The sequence below is a fragment of the Lepisma saccharinum genome, chromosome 16 (assembly GCF_977018435.1).
Source record: "Lepisma saccharinum chromosome 16, izLepSacc3.1, whole genome shotgun sequence".
Lineage (NCBI taxonomy): Eukaryota > Metazoa > Arthropoda > Insecta > Zygentoma > Lepismatidae > Lepisma > Lepisma saccharinum.
In genome coordinates this window covers 2,562,626-2,586,181 of record NC_139244.1, presented here as the reverse complement: position 1 = coordinate 2,586,181, position 23,556 = coordinate 2,562,626, and the positions used below count along the sequence as shown (strand labels likewise).

Below are 23,556 nucleotides of genomic sequence, written 5' to 3'. Positions count from 1 at the left end.
CCGGGACCCTTGGCGTCGCAGCACGATGTGCTAACCACTCGGCCACAGGGTCGGGCCAGATAAGTTAATGTTTATTAAACTACAGAAAAATGAATTTAATTGCAAAATGTTACTGGACGTGTAAATAAAAAGGAACAAAAAACATGCTGAATGGAAGTGGCTAATGTATGAAATGAAAGAAAGCATCTTAAGTGCAGCACAGCATCCACATGGGAGGAAATGACACCACCAACAAAAAATTGACTTACCTGTTTTTTTCCCCTGACCCTTCTAATATATTCTTGTCTGTATCCATTCATTGTTTAGCAAAGATATGATTAATAAAGTTAATAAATCAACCAATTACTTATGAAATGCACCTAGGTTAAATAATAAAATTTTTACAAAAGAATGGTTTATTACAAACAGTAGTGGAGATCATGACAAATACGTTTAGAAATGAACAAAAATAAACTCGACACAATGCAGGATATTACATTTACTTTCCAAAGCAATCAACTACTCCCCTGTAAGTGTGAGAATTGAAGAGGAACATGTTGTTGTGCGGTGCTCCCTTTCCGGACACAGTCTTGATTATTTCCTGGGCCAAAATCCCCCCAACAACGGCACAAACAGGGCTAACCTCCCCAACGGTACTCTTCAAAAGGGCATCCTCGACTCTCTGTTGGGAAACTCCCATCTTATCTAAGAGAGACTCCTTAATTTTCTTCAACTCGGCAATATCCTCTTCCCTCTTCTTCGGATCAGGATTCCGACCTAAAGTGTCACGGAATTCCATAAGAATCCTGATCACAAAGTACGTCGGGTCCATCTTGGCAAGTCTTTTTGAATGCTCTGGTTTTGTCCAATCAACGTCCAAGGCTGCCTTCAAAGGCACAAACGTTTCACACTTCTTGCTGTCCACGCGCTGCTTCTTTGGAGGTGGAGGTTTATTAGGTTTGGAAGAATCGGATTTGCCGACAGGTAGCTCTGGGGCCTTCTCTATGTATTCATGCTCTTGCAAATCTGTGAACATGTAGCCAAAGAAACCGAAAATGTCTCCACAGTAGAACTTGATTTTCAGTTTCCTGCATATATTGTCAATATTAATTAGCTGGTCCGTCTTGCAACCAACCACGCACACAACATCAAACTTGGAATAGAATTCCTCAGTCTTGCTTGACACTTCCTGCGTATCGGCTGTTATCTCAACCATAGGATTAAGCTGCTGGGCACGTGTCAGCGATGCTTCTGCCCTGTTCTTCCCGACATCGCTTCTGGCTGCCAAGAACTGCGTGGATACATCTTCCTCTGTTAGGTTTCCATCATCCAGGATTGTCAGCGATTTAACACCAGCAAGGATTATGTTCTTGCAGACTTCAGCACTCAAGCCTGTCATCCCAACCACAAGTATCCTTGATGCACGAAGTCGCTTCTGAGAGTCCAAGCCCCACAAGCGAATCTGGCGATCGTACAGTGCTGCTTCATCTTCTGTTAAGAAGGTGCTGTTGACAGGAGGCATGGTCTTCTGGAAAGAGAACATAATTTCACTTCTAGAAATAGAGGAGTAAGGGGTGACTTCTGAAGGCAATCAAATGTCAATATGTCTTCCATTAAATACACACTGGGCAACATTTTTGGAAATGACGAGGATTTGACACCTAGACCCCAGCCAGACTAATCCTCTGTGAGAACATGTTGCATTGTCCATCTGTTTTGTGATTGTCCCTTCATCCATCTCGTCTCATCCACAAACAATTTGAAAAAAAAAAAAAGGTAAAGTGCTCCCCTGTGCTTAGCACCACGCCATGAAGGCGTATAGGGGGTGTGGGGGTAACGCCCCACACTTTCTTGATCCGGTCATGAGTGGGGGTGATGTGATCAGCATCACGCCCCCTGACCGCCTTTACCCCCCAGGGTTTCCCCTAGGTACCCATGTTATTCGACGCTGGGTGGGCACCGGGGCCGCTTCCGTTAGAAAAGTCCCCGGATTTGAACCGGCCGGGGATTGAACCCAGGACCTTGAGCATGGTAGTCAGACGCGTTACTGACTGAGCCACCGCGGCCACTTGGCAATATAAATTACTCTTGATGTCAGCAATTTATTGACGAGAAGGTGAAAAATTATTTGGCAATCACAATTAATATTCCAGAGTTTTATTAATATTATTATTTACTAAGACAATATCTTGAATTAAAAACAGTTGACTTTACTACTAAGTCACTGAGAAATGTTTACAAATTATAATTATCCAAATATTCAAAGTTTTCACTCATTTTGTCAAACAAAATTTCCACAATTTCCAGGTATTTTGCAAATAAATTTTGTAATGTTTTAAGTTCATGTAACTCAGTTTATAGCATATTTTCAATGTGGAAATGTAAAAATATTGGTCCCAGTTGCACGAGACGCCATTCTTTTAAAAATATTTTTTATTTTATGTTACTTCAAATGTTTCATATGTAAGAGACTGACTGAATTATTTAATGTTGCAGTTTTGGCTAATCATGATGATGTGGATAAGGCACAAACAGGCCAGAGCCTCCTTGACCTGCAACACTGCAGTTACTGGGGTGGAAGTGAGGTTAACTTTTGAGTGTATGCAAAAGAAAAGTGATGTTTATAAACATGTGGAAAATCTATTTATCACACATACAATTGATTATACCTAGGGACATTGAATTTTCGTGATGCGCAAAATGTGAAAAAAAAAAATGCAATTTTGCACATTCTGCACGTAACTACACCCCCAATGATTAAATATGCATGAGTTTTATTCGTGAAGTATAGCGAAAAGTGTGCTTATTCACGAAATGAACGCTTTTATGCGAAATAAATGTGAAATATCATCAAATTAAGTAGAAAACACGCATAAACCGGCAAATCGATATTGTGCGCGCAAACTGCCGATTTGTGACGATATGTTTGCGTAAAGTTTCCTAACACTTGCAGCTGAAGAACGTTTTGTCTTCGATCACATCAGTAAGATGCTGCAAATTTGGATTTCCCATGCACATAATCTCAGTTCGAAAACTTCGCTCCATGTCAAGCTGCATTCCTTTCTTCCCCCAAATGTCTACTCAACTTCCAGTTTCATTAAACTTGCTAGCAGCAGCAGCGATAATATTAGTCTGTTCCCGTACATCAAGGGAAACAATGGTGTCATTTGTGTTCAGTCATGAATGAATTTTGTTTATCATCATGTGATTTTCAACATGTGTTTGTGTATGTGCAGTAGTGATTATTTTATTTGTTGGACAGCAAGGATATCCTTTAAATACATTCAATGAATAAATCACTTGAGATATGCAATTTAGAAATGAAGTGATTTTGTCTTGATGTTTTCTTTTTGGTTGGACAGCTAAGTACTTGTGTATGTGTACAGTATATAAAAATGAAGTAATTTATAAATTTATAGCTGTTTTGTATGTTGTTTCCTCTCATAATGAAAAAGTGTGTGCCAATTTTTTTCACCGCTGGTATATACCACTGATCTAACATTTTATTTACCGCTCTCCTCAGTTTTTATTTACCATAAATTTGTCTCCCTAATTATACCATTACATTTAAAATCGGTAAGTACGATGCTAATGTAAGGACAGATGTTATAATGTACACCTTCTGCTAATACTTCTTAGCATGTTTCAGATTCTCCCCCCACCCCCAATCAAAGTTTGTTTCATATCTTTCTAATCACAACTCATAGGTTAAGGTAGTGATGTATCTCCGTCAAGTCACAATTAGAAGGAAAAACAGGCATTTATCTAACTTTTATAAACCAGCTGGTATGTTTATTGATTAACACTTGTAATAACCCCCTTACCGTATGGCTAGGAAAAAGACTAGAAACAAATACAGATAGGAAAACATGCATCAAACACTTTGATGCATGATGTAGGTAAGAGAAACTTTTTAGGACATGGTATTCAAGCCATCCAAGAGTCAACATCAATTCTTACATGGAAAGGTAAGTTCAAAATTTCATGATAAAAATATTAGTGCATACATTCAACATGGTGTTATCCTTTATGCTGCTACCATAATAATGTTTCACATTGTACATTAGTGTGATTCATGTTTCCCTATTCATATTTGCTGAAAATGGGGGAGTGAATTTACAATACCGGAAGTATCTTCAATTTCTTTCAAATTCGGCATACTCAATAATTTCGACCTCGTAATCACGAATCTGCAGTTAAAATTTTGCAGGACACGTCTAGAAACTGCAAAATAAGTCTAAAAAAGTGGGTCCGTGAACGGAGTAAACAGCCTTGATTTCTGAAAAAAAAAACAACAACTATTTTTTGCAATGATTAGCGTTTCAAAACTATGTTTATGATGACCCTTAATTTTAACTATGCTTGCCTAACCTTATCGTGAATGGTTCGTGGGGCAAACATGTTTTCCACCTTTACGCAAGATGAAATTTTCTCACATGCAAATCAACGCTCTCACTTATTGCACAACACTTGAGCCGTGTTGGTAGAAAGACCGTTGTGCGGAAAGGAAGACGTCTTCATGTTAGTGTATGGAGAATCATAGCGGTAATTGACAAGGTTATTTTGCAATTTCTCGACGTGACAGCCAAATTTTAACTGCAGATTCGTGATTACGAGGCCAAAATTAGTGAGTATGCCGAATTTGAAAGCAATTGGAGAAATGTAACTTTAATCATCATATGAATGTTAGACATTCTTAGGAATATATGTACCTACAATAAAGCAATGATTACCTCTGAAATGCAAGTAGGCCTACTTAGCATACAGAGCCTTGATGACATTACATACCTCAATATACTTTTTCTCAATTTTTCATTATTTCATTCATTATTTCCATTATTTCCTTATCTCTCTTCTTTTTAATGATTTTGACATTAGAGACGATTGTAAATAAGTGGGAAATTTAATGTGAAGTATGGAAATAATGTTTTTCAAAGTACCTTGGAAAGTGAAAAGCAGGTTGCATAAGTGAAAATGCTGCTTATTCGTGTGCCTCTTTCACATGAATTCATTTGAGTTCAGGACTTACTATGGATTCTCAAAGTAAGCCTGCATTACATTTCCGTCTCACTGCAGAACATGGGCTGCTTTTTTCCTCTAAATAGACTAACAAAATTTATATCCCCTGAAAGTACATACTTCTACTTCCATTTTCCGATTACTATTATATTATTGGGCGTAAAAAATGTATTTCCTGCTACTTAAGGCAATGCATTTCTCCATTTGTTTGCGTCCATATTATTTACTCACAATTGCTGTCATTTGTTTCGGGGTCTTCCTCTCCACACAAGAGTTTTGCTACCTTGTGTTCCGACATCAGACGAGGAATGCCTACGAGGTTAGGTTAGGTTCCATTAGCATAAATACAATGAAAAATTATTCTTTGGGCTAAGAGAACTAAACCAAGCTAACCTACAATAAAAATGCTTTCTCCCATGATGTCAGAACACAAGGTTGCTCAAGTGTTGTGCGATAAGTGAGACCCTTCGTTTCGCTGAATTCGAGTTGATTTGTCGCTCCGGATTCCACCCACACGGGCACAGTTTCTTTCATTATTTCAGACAAGGAATGCTTACAAGGTTAGGTTAGGCCTGTTAGGTTGGGTTGCAATAGCATTGAAAAATGTTTTCCTGCTACTAAAAGCAATACATTTCTCTATTCGTTCACGTCCATATTGTTTACGCACAGTTTCTTTCAATATTTCGACGAGGAATGCCTACAAGGTTAGGTTAGGTTTCATTAGCATAAATACAATGACAAATTATTATTCAGGCTAAGAGAACTAAACCTAGCTACCTAACAACGTAGACATTCTTTGCTTTCACTAGATTTGTGCAGGAATGTGCGCCACCATGTCCCTTTTTCCTTCCAAGAGCGCCCAACCTGGATATGTATTTCTCGTTTTTTTAAGAAAAAAAATGGTAAATATTTACTATCCTTCGGACACCTATAAATTCTTTGTTTCGTCAATTTTTGACATTCGTACTTACCTATCTGCTTTGCGGAACATTCCGTGAATGGTTTTTGGGGCTATCCATCCCGAAATTGGTGGGAAATTAAAAGTAAAAAATTATTTTAGTTTGAAATTTCCAAATTTCCCACCGATTCCAGGCTCCGCCCCTGGGATAATTGACCTACCGCCCCCAACCGCTAATGTGGCCCCGCCTCCGTGGCTTTCTCTATAGACTCCCTGTTAAAGGCATGTTAGAAATTGGCCGAAGTCACCTGGCCCCAAACTTTTAAATTTGAAGAAATCAGTTTCCAGGATATGGAAAACTTACCTGAATTTCACACAAAACACCTTCCCGATGTTAGACAATACTACAGGAACTTATTACGGTAAGTAGTTTCAGAGCGAATTGACAATATAGAGAAAGTCTCCAATTTTGTTAATTTTCGGTATACTAACTAATTTTGGCCTCCTAATCACGAATCTGTTGTAAAAAACCAGGGGTCACGTCTGGAAAAGCTGATTGAATTTCTTTTATATATAGGTGTATATGCGTAGTTTTATGAACGAAAATGTAAACTCCTTTCATTGTTTCCAACCACGCCGTTGTTTTACAAGAAAATGATTAATGATGTTAAATTCTAGTACGAACCCTATTTTTTTCGATGAAATTAGGGGTGAAATGAGTGCTAATGGAACCTAACCTAAGCTCGTGCGAATGGTTCGTGGGGCTACCCGTGGATGGTTTTTGGGGCTAACGTCAATGGTTTGTGGGGCTACCTGTGGATGGTTTTTGGGGCTAACGAACAATGTTTCATCAAAATGTACAATTTCCAGACGTGACCCCCGGTTTTTTACAACAGATTCGTGATTAGGAGGCCACAATTAGTTAGTATACCGAAAATTAACAAAATTGGAGACTTTCTCTATATTGTCAATTCTTACCGTAGTTTCTTCTGTAGAAATGAAGAAATCTGTCCGAAGGATAGTAAACTAGTACCAAAAATTTTTCCGCACCTTCAAACTTACTTTTCCCGATTACTAACTACAAAACATTAGCAAAAAATTATGAACCGCGTTCCTCCTAAGCAGCCCATATTCTGCAGTCTTACCCTTACTTAATCTAAACCTCGCTCAGCAGAAAATAATAATACTATTATTTTCCAGGACATAATCGACTTATCATGCTATATCCAAATACCCAATATTAGAAACTCTACTTAGACAATTATTACTCTAATATAAATGGTATGGAATGCTACAAATTATATTATTTTCAGCAAACTTTTATTTCATCCTAAATAATTAAAAATTATTGAATTATCACATCTACATGGACGGAAAGTTTGGAATTGTTAGTGTACGAAATTTTGGAATTCTTTAAATTTAATGGTACATCTGCAATTTTTTTTTGTTTACAAATAAATATAGGGTAACGATTAGATATAGCGGAAACACATTTCTTGAAATTTACAGGAGAAAACACGAGAGAGAACGAACCTGTATCAAATGCACTTGCGAAATATTTTTTATGAATTTGGTAATATACTTCCAGTCACCGGCGTCCGAAAACCACAGAATAAGAAACAAAATTCAACACCACAGACAATAGCGTAGGCAGCATTGGGTCTTCCTTGTCGCACAACAGTTTTGCTACCTTGTGTTCTGACGTCATATATGGTTTTCCTACGAGGTTAGGTTAGGACTGTTAGGTTAGGTTCAATTAGCATAAATACAATGAATAATAATTATTTAGGCTAAGAGAACTAAACATAGCTAGCCTAACCTAACAGCGTAGGCATTTAGCCTAAAGTTTATAACATATTCCTTCCGTGACGTCAGAACACAAGGTTGCTCAAGTATTCTGCAATAAGTAAGACAGTGTTGCCACAACAAGTGACAATTTTATTTTGATTTTTCCGAAAGTACTTGCAATAGCGATCAGTCACTCCAATCCCAAAACAGTCGAGAAAATCCACATCACCGTGTTTAAGAGTGACTACTCGTCAGCGTTTTCTGCATTATAAGTATAAGTGTCTGAAACTTCTTGGAAATGCAAACAAGAACAAACACTTGAGGATGGGCTGCGCGCTTTGACCAAGGCAAGCCAAAGTTTCACAAAATCGCATGTTTAGCCTGTGAACGATACGTACCTGGTATAATCTGTGGTGAACACACTTTGCTACGCTTGCGTGTCTTTCTTTCTACCTTGCACCATAGCCTTGCACTTGGGTAAAGTAGCAAGAAATACTTACTTAAAGCTTACAAACATAAAGTGAATGCAATGGATAACAACAAAGATGGAGATGCATACGATGATGGAAGACGGAAGGTAAATGACCGTCTATAGTTTCGATTCGATTTAATATAAACAGAACGATGTAACAGTAGATTTTTTTTATATATATAATATGTCGCCTTGCACCTCAACTGTTGGACAGTATAATATTCCCACGCGTGCTCAAATGTCTTTACCATCTAGTTTTGCTGTTGTTTTAAATAGAGCCAGAGAGTAATTTAGGCACGAATACTAATCTTTTGGTTGACATGTTCAACATCATGTACATTTGTACACTTTAACCTAATGAACGGAAAATGAAATATTAAAATTTCAGTATCCGCCAAACGTCTGAATTTTCTTTATTTTCTTATTTTTCACATTGGTACTTACAGGTGCCATTTCGTTTCTTTCACGCAGATAATCTCAATTTTCGACATATCGAGTAATTCTTGTTTGTTCGTTTTCGCTTGCGTTACACGCAATATGGCGGAGAAATCTTGACTAGCGTTGTCCATGATCAGTGGTTATGCAGTGTTGCAACCTTGTTCATCGAAAAATACCTACTTTCGTGTTACTTATTTTGTATTTTTTTCCAGGTTCGAAAACCCTACAAACCATGCATGTAGCCCCACAAACCATTGATAATAGCCCCACGAACCATGCACGGCAAGGTTAGGTTAGGTTAGGCAAGGCAAACATAGTTAAAATTGTCGGTAACACTTTACTATACCAGAGACGGATTTCTTCAAATTTACAGGAGAAAGTACTTTTGCAAATCATTTTCTGTAGCGTTGTTGATGTTCGGGAATGTAGTTTTGATCCATTTTAATGCGAATGCATGTGGTTTTCTAGGAAAATCTTCGTATATCCGACGTGCTATTGCTGCTGCCGCCATTTGCTTTCTGCACGAGAGCACAATACGCTCTCGTATTGTCCGTATATGCTAAATTGAATGAAAGGAATGCTAATGGAACATAACCTAACAGGCCTAACCTAACCTAGTAGGCATACGTTGTCCCCGTGATGGTTCGTGGGGCTATCGTGAATTTTTGGGCTAACATCAATGGTTTTTGTGGCTACCCGTGGATGGTTTGTTGCAAATAAGGAACAACAGTAAGTACTCGTTGATGTAAGAAATATACATTCTTTTCGCTAGAAATTCATTATTTCAAAAAAAGGTAAAGTGCTCCCCTGAGCATAGCACCATGCCATGAAGGGGTGTGGGGGTAACGCCCCACACTTTCTTGATCCGGTCGTGAGTGGGGTGATGTGATCAGCATCATGCCCCTGACCGCCTTTACTGTCCGACGGATAGTAAACGTTTACCGTATGAATTGAACCAGGTGTATATTGAGATATATTTTTTTTGCTACGTTTACATGTATTTCAATTAGCTCCATATTGGGTGCATAACTGCTGGCTGGAAATGAAAATTTAAAAGAATTAACATCACCAAGAATCTGTTGTGTCCATCACCAGTGGGAGGGTGTGTGTGTGAGTGAAAAGGGTGCTTGCACACCCCTTCATTGTCTTCAGTATCCCTTTCTCAAAGACAGATTTCAACCAAAAACAATATTTACTCTTGCACTATCATATTATGTTATGACTTATTAAAAAGCACGTTATCACATTGAGCGTAGGCTGTTAGGTATTGAATCGAGACCATTATTATTCTATATGTATTCTATAATCTAAAAGAGAAGCCATGTTTACTTTCCTGTATAGGTGGCAGGCATTACAAAGGTCAGCTGCTGTTTTCTTTCTTTTGTCAGCATTGTTGTTAAGAATCGTTTCTCCTTTATATTAAAATACAATATATGTCATTGGCCTGGCTTGAACAAGCATTCTTCATTTGAAATTATGAAGAAAATGGTTGTTATGGTCAAAGCAAGCAAGAACAAAACAAGTCAGTGGTAGTTTTCAGTTTCATTGGCATGTTCTGACTAAAAGTTGATTGGTATTTGAAGTAGTCAGTGGCAAAGCGTGACATTTGTACGTAGTCATCACAAGACTTGCCAAACGTCAGGGTCAATCTTTCAACCGTGGATTGAAATGATAATGATGATAACAGTGTTCGTACAGACGTGTGAATTGGAGATGGCCAAATTAATTTTCTTCTACGTTGTATATGATCGTAAAATAAGGAAGACTAAACTTTCTTAAATTCTACCCGAAAAATGGGAAAATTGTTTAACATCTCTCTCCGAAATCTGGGTAGTAAAATTTCCAAATCGAGATTTTAAATTTTCCGGAATCCTGATGTTGTTGACCATCCCTGGTGTGAAAGTAAGATATGTTAGGAAAAATCTTGATCAGTCTTGTCATTCGTAAGCATAGTAAACACAAAACAACATTGAAGTACTTCGTGTTTTGTAAAGTAAGAACATTATTTTCAGAAAACTATATTTGAACTGAAGAATCAAAAGAAAGAAAAAAATTGAAAAGGGGAGATACTGTGAAGGAAATACAATGGATCCAGAAGTGCTTCCCCCCCCCCCCCAGCTCTTTCTAGCACTAACCGTGGGGAAATTTATGCTTTTGCTTACTTATGACATCACTGAAAGCCTGCCGTGTTTGTAAACGAGGGAGTTGAAAAAAGGCCTGTTATGACCAGATCTTCAAGAGCAGGGAAAAGTGGTCGAAGGACCTTGGATTCGCAGACCTGCTGCGATGAGTTGACCTGCCTGACACCATTGCACTCAACAGGAAATGTAGCGGGACGGCTGGGCACAGAGGATAGAACTGGGCTCTCCTTTCGATTTGCTAAACTTAGCGAATCTCTTGTGTATTTCTAGCTGTTTCATGGCGTCGAGTGACTAATTTCGCTCAAATATGCGAGTATTCTGACTTATTTTTTTACTTCTTCTCTAAAATATTTAAATAGCAATTTTTTTTATTATTTTGCTTTGTCATCGCCGCATCTCCCGATGACCGGACACTTCACCTCAGGAAGTAATGACTAAAAGAATGCATGTGTTTCATGTTTTCTTCATTTACAACATTTTACCCTCTATATTTCATTCTCCTCAGGACCCTCTAGATCAGTGGTTCCCAAAGTGTGCACCGGGGCACCGTGGCTAGCTTGGGGTACTGCAAAATGTTCTGAAATTTTCACTGAAATGATATGATTGTTCCAAATGTGTGCTTATTTAGTACTTTTTATTTTTTTTAAGTTAAGGCAAGCGACCTAACCACACTAACTGAGCGTTGTAAGTGTTAAATGGTCCTACATTCTGACTTGGGTGCCGTGGGAAAATCTTGAAACACTAAACGAAAAATTTTAGGAACCTCTGCTCTAGATGATTAACCTTTTGGATCCCAAGCATCTCGATCGAGATACCCAAATGTAACCCTCACGGTCCCAAGCATCTCGATCGAGACGCTGTGTCAAGGTCGTAGTTTTTACGTTATAACTTTTCTATTTTTGGATAGAATTTCAATTTTTCTTTTTTATATTGTTCCTAACACATATATTTAACAGAAATGTTTCTTGCACCTTTTTTTTTCTTCATGAAAATGGAGGTGAAAAGGCGGGAAAAGGGACTTCTCTTTTGCGTCTCTTTTCAAGGGAAATGATAAATTTCAAACATTTCAACAATTTTTTAAAATAATTTTTGGGGGTTTTCTCCCTTCCTCCTCCATATATACGCCAAATTTGCAGAAATTTTGCATTTTGTGCATTTTAACATTTTTTCGGGGATGGTGGGGGGAAACACCATTTGTTTTAAGAAAAGTATTTTTGAGGGGATTTCCCCCCTTTCCCCCTCCATATGTACGCCGAATATGCGTAAATCATATATCGTTTGAATCTGTGATTCATTCTGCGTACAACGGTATATCTTTCATATCTCTAGGGCATTTAGTTTCTGAGCTATAGTCATTTCAAGATACCGCTGCATTTTGAAGCTTGAATCAGTGGCTTGCCCACCATTCCTTTTGGGGTTACAACTCAAGTTACATTGGTCATACGACAATGATGCAAATATTTTCCTGTTTCTTACATGCCAGCGATAATTTCTATGTGCATTTTGAACTTTTCATATCCTTTTTTTTCGGGGGGCGGCGATGGGCGAAACCCCATTTTTTTTTAAAAAAAAAGTATTTTTAGGGGATTGCCCCTCCATATATACGCCGAATGTGCATAAATTATATATCGTCTGAATCTGTGATTCATTCTGCGTACAACGGTATATAGTTCATATCTCCAGGGCAAATAGTCTCTGAGCTAAAGTCATTTGAAGGTACCCCTGCATTTTGAAGCTTGAATCAGTGGCGTGCCCACCATTCCTTTTGGGGGCTACAACTCAAGTTACATTGGTCATATGATAATAATGCAAATATTTTTGTGTTCCTTACATGTCAGCGATCATTTCCATGTGCATGTCGACACTGTCATGTACTTTTTTTCGGGGGGCGGGAGGGGGCGAAACCCCATTTTTTTTAAAAAAGTATTTTCAGTAGATTTCCACCTCCATATATACGCCGAATTTGCATAAATTTCATATAGTCTGAATCGCTGGTGCATTCTGCGTACAACGGTATATCACTCATCTATCTAGGGCAATTAGTCTCCGATCTACACTCATTTAATTGAAACTCTGCATTTTGCTCAAAATCGGCTCGGGACCGTGAAGCTTACTTGTGAAAATGGCCTTGGGACTCAAGAGGTTAATCCTGCCATTGCTGCTGTGTATCAGTGTATTTGTGTTGTGTCTCATCACCCATTTCAAAGATTTATTATTCATCCTCTTTTTGCAATAACTCAAGAGGTAATGTAAAAATAACTTAAAGAGAAAAAAAAAACACTTTTCTGTATTTGTTCGAGAGATCATTGTTTTCTTACCTTGGTTAATATCTGAATATGCAGTAGCCACAACCACCTCACCTACACAGAAATTTCACTCCCCTCCTCTGGTTTCAATTGAAATGATTTTGTGGTATGCCACAAATGCAGTGACATGCCTCATTTAGAACTCAACAACACAATTTAATCTTCTCCAAAGTTCAGTTGACTTCGGCTTATCTTGTTAGGCTTCACCGATTGCTTAGTGGTAATGCTGTCATGTTGTAATCAAGGGGTCCCCTGTTCCATTCCAGTGGAGACACATTGCATAGTGGTTCGGATCACACTTTTAAACTGTAGGTCCAGTGCCGATTAGCCTATTTGAGCATAAAGTGGATTGTAAACAATCCTTCACAACTTGCCAGATATTGCATGAACTATCAGTGGTGAAGCTAAGGCGTAAATACTGGGTAGGCTGAAAAATCTGCTTACCTTATATTTTTTTATACAGCAGGTCCATGCGTCTATTCTTGTTGGTTGCAAAAGTATCAATTACTCTTTCCTTGAAGCCTTGATCAATAGAAAGTTCTTTAACCAGTTTTTTTTCAATGGCTATTGTACTGAGAGAACTTAATCTTTCATTTTTCATTGAATTACGGAGATAATTTTTTACTCTCTTGAGGGTGCTCATACTTCTTTTGGAGGAAGCTGTTGTAGCAGGGAATGTCAAGACCAACTTGATAAGTTGTGTTACTTCTTTGTAGATTGTTTGAAGATCATTGCTAACTATGAGGGAAATGCTTTTCATCAGCATAGATATTCTTTAATTCATTTTCTAATCGTTCTTTGTTGAAAATTGGATATGTGGACAGAAGGTTATTTAATTTCATCACAGGAAAATGTAGTTTATATCCCCCAAAGCTATTTTGGTCTAGCAATTCAACAAATTTTATCTTTTCAAGATCTCCAAAACATATTTCCATTTGTACAGTCAGTGTGTCCAAGATTTCGTAGGTTAAGAATCTGAGAGCCACGAAGTCTTGTTCACTTACACTTATTTCACTGCAAATCCTCTTCGAGTTTTCAACACATAATTTCACAGTATTATATTTTTATGACATAAATACACTATGTGACACACACCCACAAACACATGTGCGCATGCACTTGAAGTAAATTAACATTCAACAATGCAGCGCGTGAACGACCCACTTTGCACAAGAAGACTAGAAGCACAACAGGTTGGTTCTGAGGCTAGCCGCTTTCACCCAGTGAATCGGCAGTCCCCTCCCCTTACCCTCCCCTCCCACCTACAAAGAGCTCATGCTGTAGCTGCCTTTTACTGCGAGGCTTTTCGTCAAAAGCCTCACAGTTCAGACCGAACGTGATCGCCTCTTTCTGGCCTGACTGCCGAGACATCTGGAAGGATTCGGCGGACAAACTTTGATTGTCACAGGGTACATGAACATTTAATTTCAACATTTTTTTGGTAGGCTAAGCCTCAAAAGCCTCATAGGAGCTTTGCCACTGTGAACTATTAGAGTGACCCTAAATGTTGCCTCAGTGGAATTGAAGTAATTTTGTGTGTAGTTTAGTTGGAATTTATTACACTAACAAATGTTATTTACAAATTTTTCCGTATCACCTGACGTTACCAATATATACACATTTGACATTGTTTATCTTCATGTTGCAGCTTATGTTCTTCGGCCGAGACCTGGCTAAAATCCCCTGCTTTCGAAGCTCCTTCTTGTATGGAATCAGTGGTGGCATTGGTATGGGGCTCACCTACTTCATGTTCACCAGTAAGACGAGGATGGCTTGCCATGTTGCGATGGGCTCCTTCACAACAATCACATTAGTGTATTGGTAAGTATTTAGATTGTTTTTCTTGTATGTACGCATTGCTTGCATTGCAGAATTATTATCCTGTAGTTTACGGTTATTTCAAGCATAAGAAAACAGTTTTCCTGTTGTGACGTTTCAGGAGAACACACGTTCCCTCCATCAGACATTTATTTTCATAATCATTGTTGTAACTGTATCTTTAGTCAAAATGAAAATAAATGTCTGATGAAGGAGCGTGTGTTCTCCTGAAACGTCACAACGGAAAACTGTTTTGTTATGCTTCTAATAACCGTAAACTACAGGAAAATAGTATTTAGATTGTATTCCTTTTTTTTAACTTTCTACTAACAAGGAAAGAAGCAAGTAGTTAAACATTATTTTTACTGATTTTACATTCTTTTTCATTATACGTTTGATCTTAGTGGTGCTCAGAAATGTTACTGGAATACAAATTGTGCAGCATTATAAGTTTTTTATCTTCAGAAGCCTTATCTCTAGAAAAAAAATAACAATCTGCTTTTGTGATGTGCAGTCTTTAGCAACATTAGAGTGAGGACACAATTTAGTGAGTACAGTACAATGATGCAATCCTATTGTGGACATAGTGGAGACACTGTCTGTCAGCTTGATAATTGTTGTGAAACACAGCTGTTTTCCATACATTCCTCAGTATTTCTAAGTATTGTTCATTAAGATTTATCCTTGACTTCTCACCCTTTCACTAAGCCAGGGCCATGGTTATGATCTTGTGCAAACTGTAGCTGTGAGGTCCGTATTTGCATTGTTAGCTGATATTTTTAATGTAAATTGAAAATATAATACTTGGGTAGAAGATATGTGCATTACTCTTTCAAGGATAATGATGACTTGAGTCGAGAAACTTGTTGGCACATTTTAAGGTTCGCAAAATCTGTAAATACCCTTCTCTGAGAGGGATTATGGGAAAGTCTAGATCTTTATTTCTAGCTCAGCTGCAGATTTGTTTCACCCGAAAGGTAATATGCCAATCCATAGACAGTTTTTCCCTGCCAGTGTCTATCATTTTCTTGTTTTTTTTTTTTTTTTTTTAGTTTAGCTGCATCATAACATTCAAGGGTATGGGAAGAGGAACATATTTGGTGTGTCTGAGCTTCAACACAAAGATTGATTGAGTTTCTGTTTTAAGTCCACTTTATGCACAGTATGTCTAATTGGGAGTAGACCTACAGTTTAAAGTGGGATCCAAAACACTATATGCCTCCACTGGGTATTGAACCTGGGAGCTGTTGATTACAAGGCAACGATGTTACCACTACGTTTTCAGGTAGACCCTCAACCAAGGCAAGTTTTGGGATTTTTTTTTAAATCCCTCCAAAAATTACTGGTCCCACTGCAGGGCTTGTCCTGTTTTGAAAATAACATTGCACTGGCAGCACTGATTGTACCAGCCAACCACAAACTGTATGTACTGTGCCTTCTATGCAGGCTATATTTTCCCTCTGCTCTTAGGTCTAGGTTTAAGTGTAAAATTGCTGAATTTGACTTTACTGTTCTTTCTGCCTCTCAACACACACAGGCTCACTTCTGGTGCATGCAGTGTAAACTTTATTTTCAAGTCCTGTACACTAGAGTACTACATGGAACCCCTTTCGCTCACTCATACTCATTCGAGCCTCCCACCTTGTAGCTTACTACACTCAAGTGTATTCAATGGAATATCATTTTATTGTGACAATATGCACACATATGCAAAATATCCCCCTTGATAGTTTCAGCCTACAATAATTTATTTCATTTTCATATATCACTGGTAAGATAGACTAAACTACATTTTAACACAGATATTATGGGTAATTTTACTTAAGTTTCAATTTCACTTTCACATCATAGTCCATATTTGAGGGGCCACTATCACAGACAAATTATGGGATATGTGTACAACTGGGCTTTGAGCATATACCGCCCGTTTTGCCTGTTTCGGCACTAGAGTGAAGAAGCTCTAAATTTCGTACGCTATCTAGTGTCATCCGTGCCAACTATTTGGAGCAAAATTCTCTCCCTGCAGCATTCTACTGTACACCCTGTATAAATTTGTGGTACCTGACCGGAATCATTATTCTGTGTTACAGGTTTTACTGTCGCTACACGTGGTCGGTGAAGAAATTTCACATGGCTCAGCTACAGAAGTTCATGCAGTACAGAACCCTTTATGAAGGGACAGAAGAGGGAAAGGCCTTTATAGAAAGCGCTGAGAGTGAATCTAAACGAGATTGAAGTATTGTAGTTAAATATGGTATGAATTACAATTGTATCAATTGTGTACTTTTTTATAGAGAAATCAATGTGTGTGTGTATATATTGTTGTTAATAAAATGTAATATTACAGTCAGTATTTGATATTGTAGTCAATATTTCCAAACAAACTAAATGTTTCCCTGATTGCTACTATTTTGTGGATTATAAAGGGTGTTCCGTATAGGAGGCCGAATTTGAATCGAGTGCTATTGTTTTGTTTCGAGGTTGGCAGTCCTGTTCTTACCAATGTTGGTATCTGTTGTCATGCCGATTAACGTAGCCTCAATTGTTTTGACTTGTTTGTTGTGGTTATATGGAACAGTTTACGATTGAGCAACGTGTTCTCATTGTGAAGACATTTTACCAAAGTGGTGAAAGTGCAAGGTCATGTGATCTTACACCCTGTGATTTCTTCTGATGGAGGTTTGTGAAATCACAGGTGTAGGCCAACAAACCACGAACCCTTTTGGAACTGAAGGCGGAAATCATATGGGTGATTGGAGGCATCAGGACAGACATCTACGAGAGGGTTATCAATAATTTTGTGGAGCGTATAAATGCATGCAGACTCAGTAGGGGTGGACATATGCCTGACATTGTCTTTCATATGTAAATGGAAGATGTTACTGCTTACATATATGTGAAATATAACTATTTTCATGATATTTTCCCTATTTTTATTTAATTTTCTAATTCGGCATCATATACGGACCCCTACTGCAACCGTTATCGCCTGGAAATAGCGGACGACACAAACCCAGATGCACAGTTAACAACAACGTACCTAGCGTCAGCCAGAGAACTACAAACAAAAGATGCACCCCAAGCAACGGTACAGCAAGTTCCAACGAGGATGGTGGCAGTGGCCACTGAAATTAATCGAAAAAGATGTTGCTGTTTTACGTGTATGGAATTGTCTGTCAGTGCTATCGCAACAGGATCTGTTGCCTTTGAAACACTGCTTCACTGATACCCACGTCCTAGTGTTGGTCGAGCCTGCATTTTTCACTGAAATTCCTATATAATACATTTCTCTGTGTGCCAAAGCTTAATGTAATTTATATCTCTGTGCTGGGAGAAAACAGGCAACATTGATGTGAGCAGTTAGTATAGTATTATAGTTAGTACCTTACTAAGAACAATATCGAATGTGCACACAGAACAAGGGATAATGTGTGTTTCTGAGGGTTGCATACTTTCTCAGTCACTCTTTCCTTCTCTCTTTCCAGACACACCTATAACTAGGGGTGGGACAAATTAATAAGTACTTTATCGTTATTGGCCAATATAGGCAAATCAGTGTATTGGTAAAATTACTGATAATATTACCAATCTGATATCTTCTCTTATTTAGTGCAATGTTCTGCCACTTTGTTATAATTTTTATGGATATTATAAACATTTAATATCCATTCCCTACTTCTTGAAAGTAAATGCCAAAATATGCAGCTTATTTTGCATTGCTGTCATCTAGAATCATACATTTATGAAAGAGGTCAATGAACCATTCACATTCTTCAAGGACCATTTGTTATTTTATATCGATCAGTAAATTTTACATTGGTACTTTATTGATATCAGCCAAAATTTCAAATTGACTCATCCCTAGTAATAACAATATATGCATAATAAATGTGAAACAATAATCCAAGGCAAATTAATTATGAAATATAATGGATATATTTTAATAAAAAGCAAGAACTAAACAAAAACTTATACGTAATAAAACCATTTCAATTATTTTGTAATTATTGATGTTTTTAACCAGCTGGAAAAGGAATTAGTTTGCTACTTTATAAGTATCTTATATGTGTGTGTGTGTGTAAAACAAATGGATTCCTCATTACAGATATTTAAATATATATATTGTATACCGGGTGGTCCATAACTCCCAGAACGGTCACATATCGTGAGAAATACGCATCGAATCGGAAAACGAAAAAATACGTGTTTAATAAGTGAAAGAAAGCCATTCAATGATATCACACTTGATTCCCCACCCCCTGGGGGTGGGGTGGGGGGCAACTGTGAAATTTTAAATGGAAACCCTATTTTGTATTGTAGAATCGGAAAGAGGACCTAATTTCGAGTCCAACGAGCTATCAACCATCCTTCTAGCTCAATGAGGAGAAGAGATATGGTGATTTTAAATTTTCGCATTAAAAAAAATAATAAAAAAAAGGTGAAAATTTCATAACAAGGGACGCTCTGCTCCTAATTGAGCCAGAGTGAGAGCGATTGCAGATTCGGAATCTGCATGATAAGACCTTTCAATAGAGTATATGGTAGACCCCCTTCTCTTTGAAATTTTTTTGGGTTTTATGGAATTTTCATTATTTTTTAGGGTCACGGATGTCTGTTTGTGCGTAATTTAATATCAGTAGTTTTGGATTATTTTTACATGTCACCACTTTCCACCCCACCTCACCCATAGGGGTGCCAGGGGTGTCTTACCCCCAAAATATTATTTTCAGTTTCCAGATTGCAAGTGATACGTGTCCGAGGTTTGGTTGAAATTGCTCCAGGCGTTCGAGAGTTATACCCGAACAAACAAACATACACACCCACACACATTTATATATATATATATATATATATATATATATATATATATATATAGAGAGAGAGAGAGAGAGAGAGAGAGAGATAATGACAGTTGCATTGCAAGTTATTTCAATATTATTTTCCACTAACACTTTTCCATCACACCTTTTTTAATGAAAGTTGGGAAAATTTCCAAGGTGGAGGATATCCTTGCAACTCCTTTCGCTCTGAGCACTAGGGTGACCGACTCCCCTGTATTTCCTGCTATCGTCTGTATTAGAGCTAATTTTTTTTTATCCTCCCGGCTCCCTTATTGGCAGCCTATTTCTCCCGTATTTTTCATTTGCAAACAAGTTAGCAAAATTTCAACACATTCAGAGTACAACGAACCATACAAAACTTTAAGTCAACTGCAAGATCTTGCACGTTTAACCTTTGGTGGGCAGAAGTGACATCATATCTTTGCAGTGGTCGATTGATGCTTAGTTTTGCTGCAGCAGTGGACAAATACACATGTGGTAGGACTAAGAAACATGCAAATTTGTAGGACCTCCCCAATGGTATAGCGGTAATGTTGTTGCCTTGTAATCAAGGGGTCCCGGGTTCAATACCTGGTGGAGGCACATTGCACAGTGATTCATATCCCACTTTAAAATGTAGGCCCAGTCCCGATTAGCCTATCTGTGCATGAAGTGGTCTTAAAAACATCAATTCAATTCAATGCATATTTGTAAATTTTTATTCTCTATTGTGATCTGTATATTATAAAAATGTAAATTAATCCATGTGAAAGTGCCCCTGTACCTCAATTTTAAATTTAAATGCAATGCTGTAACTTTATCCTATCTTGTGAGTTAACAATATAAAATTGTCTATTGGATAAAAATTCAAGTAGTATACATAATTCAGTTAGAAGGTAAAAGATATTTCAGCTATTTTTTTTTTTAAAACTTTTTGATTTACTTGTGTTTTGTATCGTGTCCCACCTGTTACACCAAAAACCAATTAATTTCTCCTTTCACTGCTACATTTCCCCCTCAACTCCACTAGAATATTCAATGGTCAATAGGCAGTGTTTCGTCTGTCCCACTTGTGACACAAAATTGTTCACTTGTAGCTACAAATCTGGGAAAGTTTTTAAGAGTAGTTATGTTTAATCAACAGTGTTAAGTTTCGTATTTCATTGTACAGAAACTAAGAAAAATGTTGGTTAATAAGCACTAGAATAATTACTTTAATATAAAAAATATTGTCCGCGTGTCCCACCCTTGGCAATGGAATGCACCTTATCCATTTCATAAACATTTGCTGGAGTAATATCGTGCTGATAAAAATGCACAAAATTTGTTGCGACTAAATCTCCCGTAAATTCATGACAGAAAGTTGGTCACCTTACTGAGCACTGCATAAAGTAATTAAGTAACCCCTGCCCCTTTCAGGTCTAAAAATAACATCGCTCCCTGGATTGTCCAAAATCAACAATAATGGAACAGTGATGATTCCTCACATCTGTTGTCTGAAATTAAGTGATCAACTCCGGACACAAGTGCTGAAACTAACAAGAAATAGAGAGGGAGACAAAAGACAATCCACGCAAGTGTGCATACGTGGGGAGGTGCAGATCCCTCAGGCAGGGGCAGGTATTGCTGAAAACATTGTATTTCATACAGGCCCAGGATTTGTCAAAATTATTGGGGGGGCTCTGATCACTGAAATAAATTTATGAATGACTCACTCTCTCCCTTTTTTAAGTTTTGGCCTCAGTGTTCGGAATCTCATAAAAGCTAGGGGTGTGCAGGATCCCGAAAAGTCGGGACCGGGATCAGGAAAAAACACTTCCCGTCCCGATTTCGGGAAATGATTTCCCGACTTTTCAGGATCCCAATCAGTCTGGAAATAGCGAATGCTCATTTTAAAATGTCGTTATTTCTTGAAGTTTTCTGCATTGTCAATTTCTGGAACTTATCGTAAATTGGTAGTTTTTAATCCAGAAATCACTTAAAGTGAAAATGACATGTCAAATTCGAGATTTTCAGAGCTTCGGGAAATTTCGAAAATTTCCAGACTTAGTCAGGAAATTGAAATTTTTTCCCGTCCCGCACACCCCTAATAAAAGCCCATAAATTCCTTAAAAACTATCAAAATTTTTATTCACAGTTCTAATGCAGAATATTAATTTTCCACGGATGGATATGTCACAAGTTTCGTCAACCATAATAGCAAAATATTCCCGACTTTTAATATCTGCTACCACGGAGCGCAAAACAGATCTCCCTAATATATCAATGATCTCGTTCTGAATGTCATGTTAGAGCCATTTGTAGCCCAAAAGTCTCATCCACTACCCTAGTTCATGCACATCGTCTTTTGAAACTCTTTTTAGTAAAAATTTTAACAATACTCATAATTACATACTTAGTATATAGTAATAAGTCATGTGTTTTGCTGTCTCTGGTCATAGCCCCCCCCCCCCAAGTTGATGGTTTAGCGGTCTCAGCCCCCCAAATTGATGGTCTAGAACATTTCAAATATGTATTTAAAGTTAAGTTCATGTGGCACAATTCAGAGTAAACTTTACAAGAGAAGCAAAATAATACATTAGATCCTCTTAAGCAAAATTATTAGGGGGGCTCGAGCCCCCTCAAGCCCCATGGAGTCTGCACCTATGTACAGGCCCGTGGCTAGAATTGATCTCTGGGGGGACCTTTGTAAATCAAGTACATTTTTCAAAAGTTTAACAGTATTAATTGAAAGTAAATTATGTGTGTTTTAAGTTATATAAAATTTAGAAATAATTATCATACAAATACTACATTTTTTCTATATATTTTAAAATATCACTTGAAGTGTTAATTGACTGCTACTGAAATCATCCCTTACTACACACTCCATACTACTTTTGATAATACAGAAATTCATATCACACAAGAAAAAATTCACAATAATCAATCATAGTGACTACAGTACATTCCACTCCCGGCCGAAGCAATGAAACTCCCCTTTGTTCTCAAAACTTGGGAGCTGTTGACCTTTGTTGCAGATGGGGAAGGAATGAAGTCAAAGTCACAGATTTCTGTCTAAACGAGAGGTCGCAGCAGGGGCAGCAAAGGTACAGATAAAGAAGCTCCCGTATGAAGAAACTTTCTAAAGTCTACAGAAGAGAATCTTCTATAGCTCAACCACAAGGAAAAAAATCTTCCGTCAAATGCGTTCGTGCATCTTCCCTGCCGATGTTGGTACTCTGAGCAGTGTTGCCAGGTCAGACTTGAAATAATCGGGAGATTGTTCCTTGGGAAACCAGAGGATCTGCTACAAAATTCGATGATCTAATAGTAGCGGATGAACGACGTTCTCAGGCCAGGGTGCGGAGGCAGCATAGGCGTGCGCACTGGAGGGGGCAAGGGGACGTCTGCAGATTTTTTCCAGCGAAGGGGAAACAATGTATTTTTATCAGGCGGGTAAACGAGGCATATTACCCCGTAATAATGTTGCCCTCTCAGAAAACGCCACATGAGTTTGAAATTATCATGTTCATACATTCCTATTATAATAATGGATGTAAATTACTGTGACTGAAATCAACTCATACATCTGAAATAATAGATACTTTTATGTCAACATTCATTTTCCAGAAAAGGAGGGGGGTTGGCGACCATCCTTGCACTTCCTTCTGGACGTCTATGCTGCTATAAGATTTTGTAGAAAATTAAGTATTTAAGTATAGAATATTATATTAAGGATAGAAAATTAAGTATTTCCAAGCCGATTAAAGTTGGAAGCAACTACGGGAGAGGGGGTGCATTGTTTCCTTTGTAATTGAACTATGCCGCTTCGTTCTCTAGCAAATTTCTTGTTATTAACACTCACATGCTTTATTCGTCAGTTATGCTGCCTCTA

General features: G+C 37.8%; 2 protein-coding genes across 3 annotated transcripts; one reads left to right on the top strand and one right to left on the bottom strand.

The window, feature by feature from the left end:
- Positions 1 to 377: 377 nt before the first annotated feature.
- On the bottom strand, positions 378 to 7,568 carry Aos1 (SUMO1 activating enzyme subunit 1). 2 transcript variants are annotated; one of them, XM_083137119.1, is made up of 2 exons: positions 7,430 to 7,568; positions 378 to 1,504 (listed from the first exon to the last, which is right to left on the bottom strand). In XM_083137119.1, the coding sequence occupies exon 2, from the start codon at positions 1,499 to 1,501 to the stop codon at positions 479 to 481; it is 1,023 nt and encodes a 340-aa protein (XP_082993245.1). In that variant the 5' UTR covers positions 1,502 to 1,504; positions 7,430 to 7,568; the 3' UTR covers positions 378 to 478. The 2 variants fall into 2 exon arrangements, with proteins under 2 accessions (XP_082993245.1, XP_082993244.1); XM_083137118.1 differs by having other exon boundaries at positions 378 to 1,507; positions 7,430 to 7,567.
- A 443-nt stretch (positions 7,569 to 8,011) lies between these two features.
- On the top strand, positions 8,012 to 17,205 carry l(3)87Df (cytochrome c oxidase assembly factor COX20 lethal (3) 87Df). The gene is made up of 3 exons (XM_083137117.1): positions 8,012 to 8,261; positions 14,690 to 14,862; positions 16,950 to 17,205. Exons 1-3 carry the CDS (start codon positions 8,214 to 8,216, stop codon positions 17,092 to 17,094), a joined length of 366 nt encoding a protein of 121 aa, XP_082993243.1. The 5' UTR covers positions 8,012 to 8,213; the 3' UTR covers positions 17,095 to 17,205.
- The last annotated feature ends 6,351 nt before the right edge of the window (positions 17,206 to 23,556 follow it).

What these genes read in the sequence shown, in the direction of transcription:
- Aos1 (XM_083137119.1), bottom strand. Translation starts at nt 1,501, where the DNA reads ATGCCTCCTGTCAACAGCACCTTCTTAACAGAAGATGAAGCAGCACTG.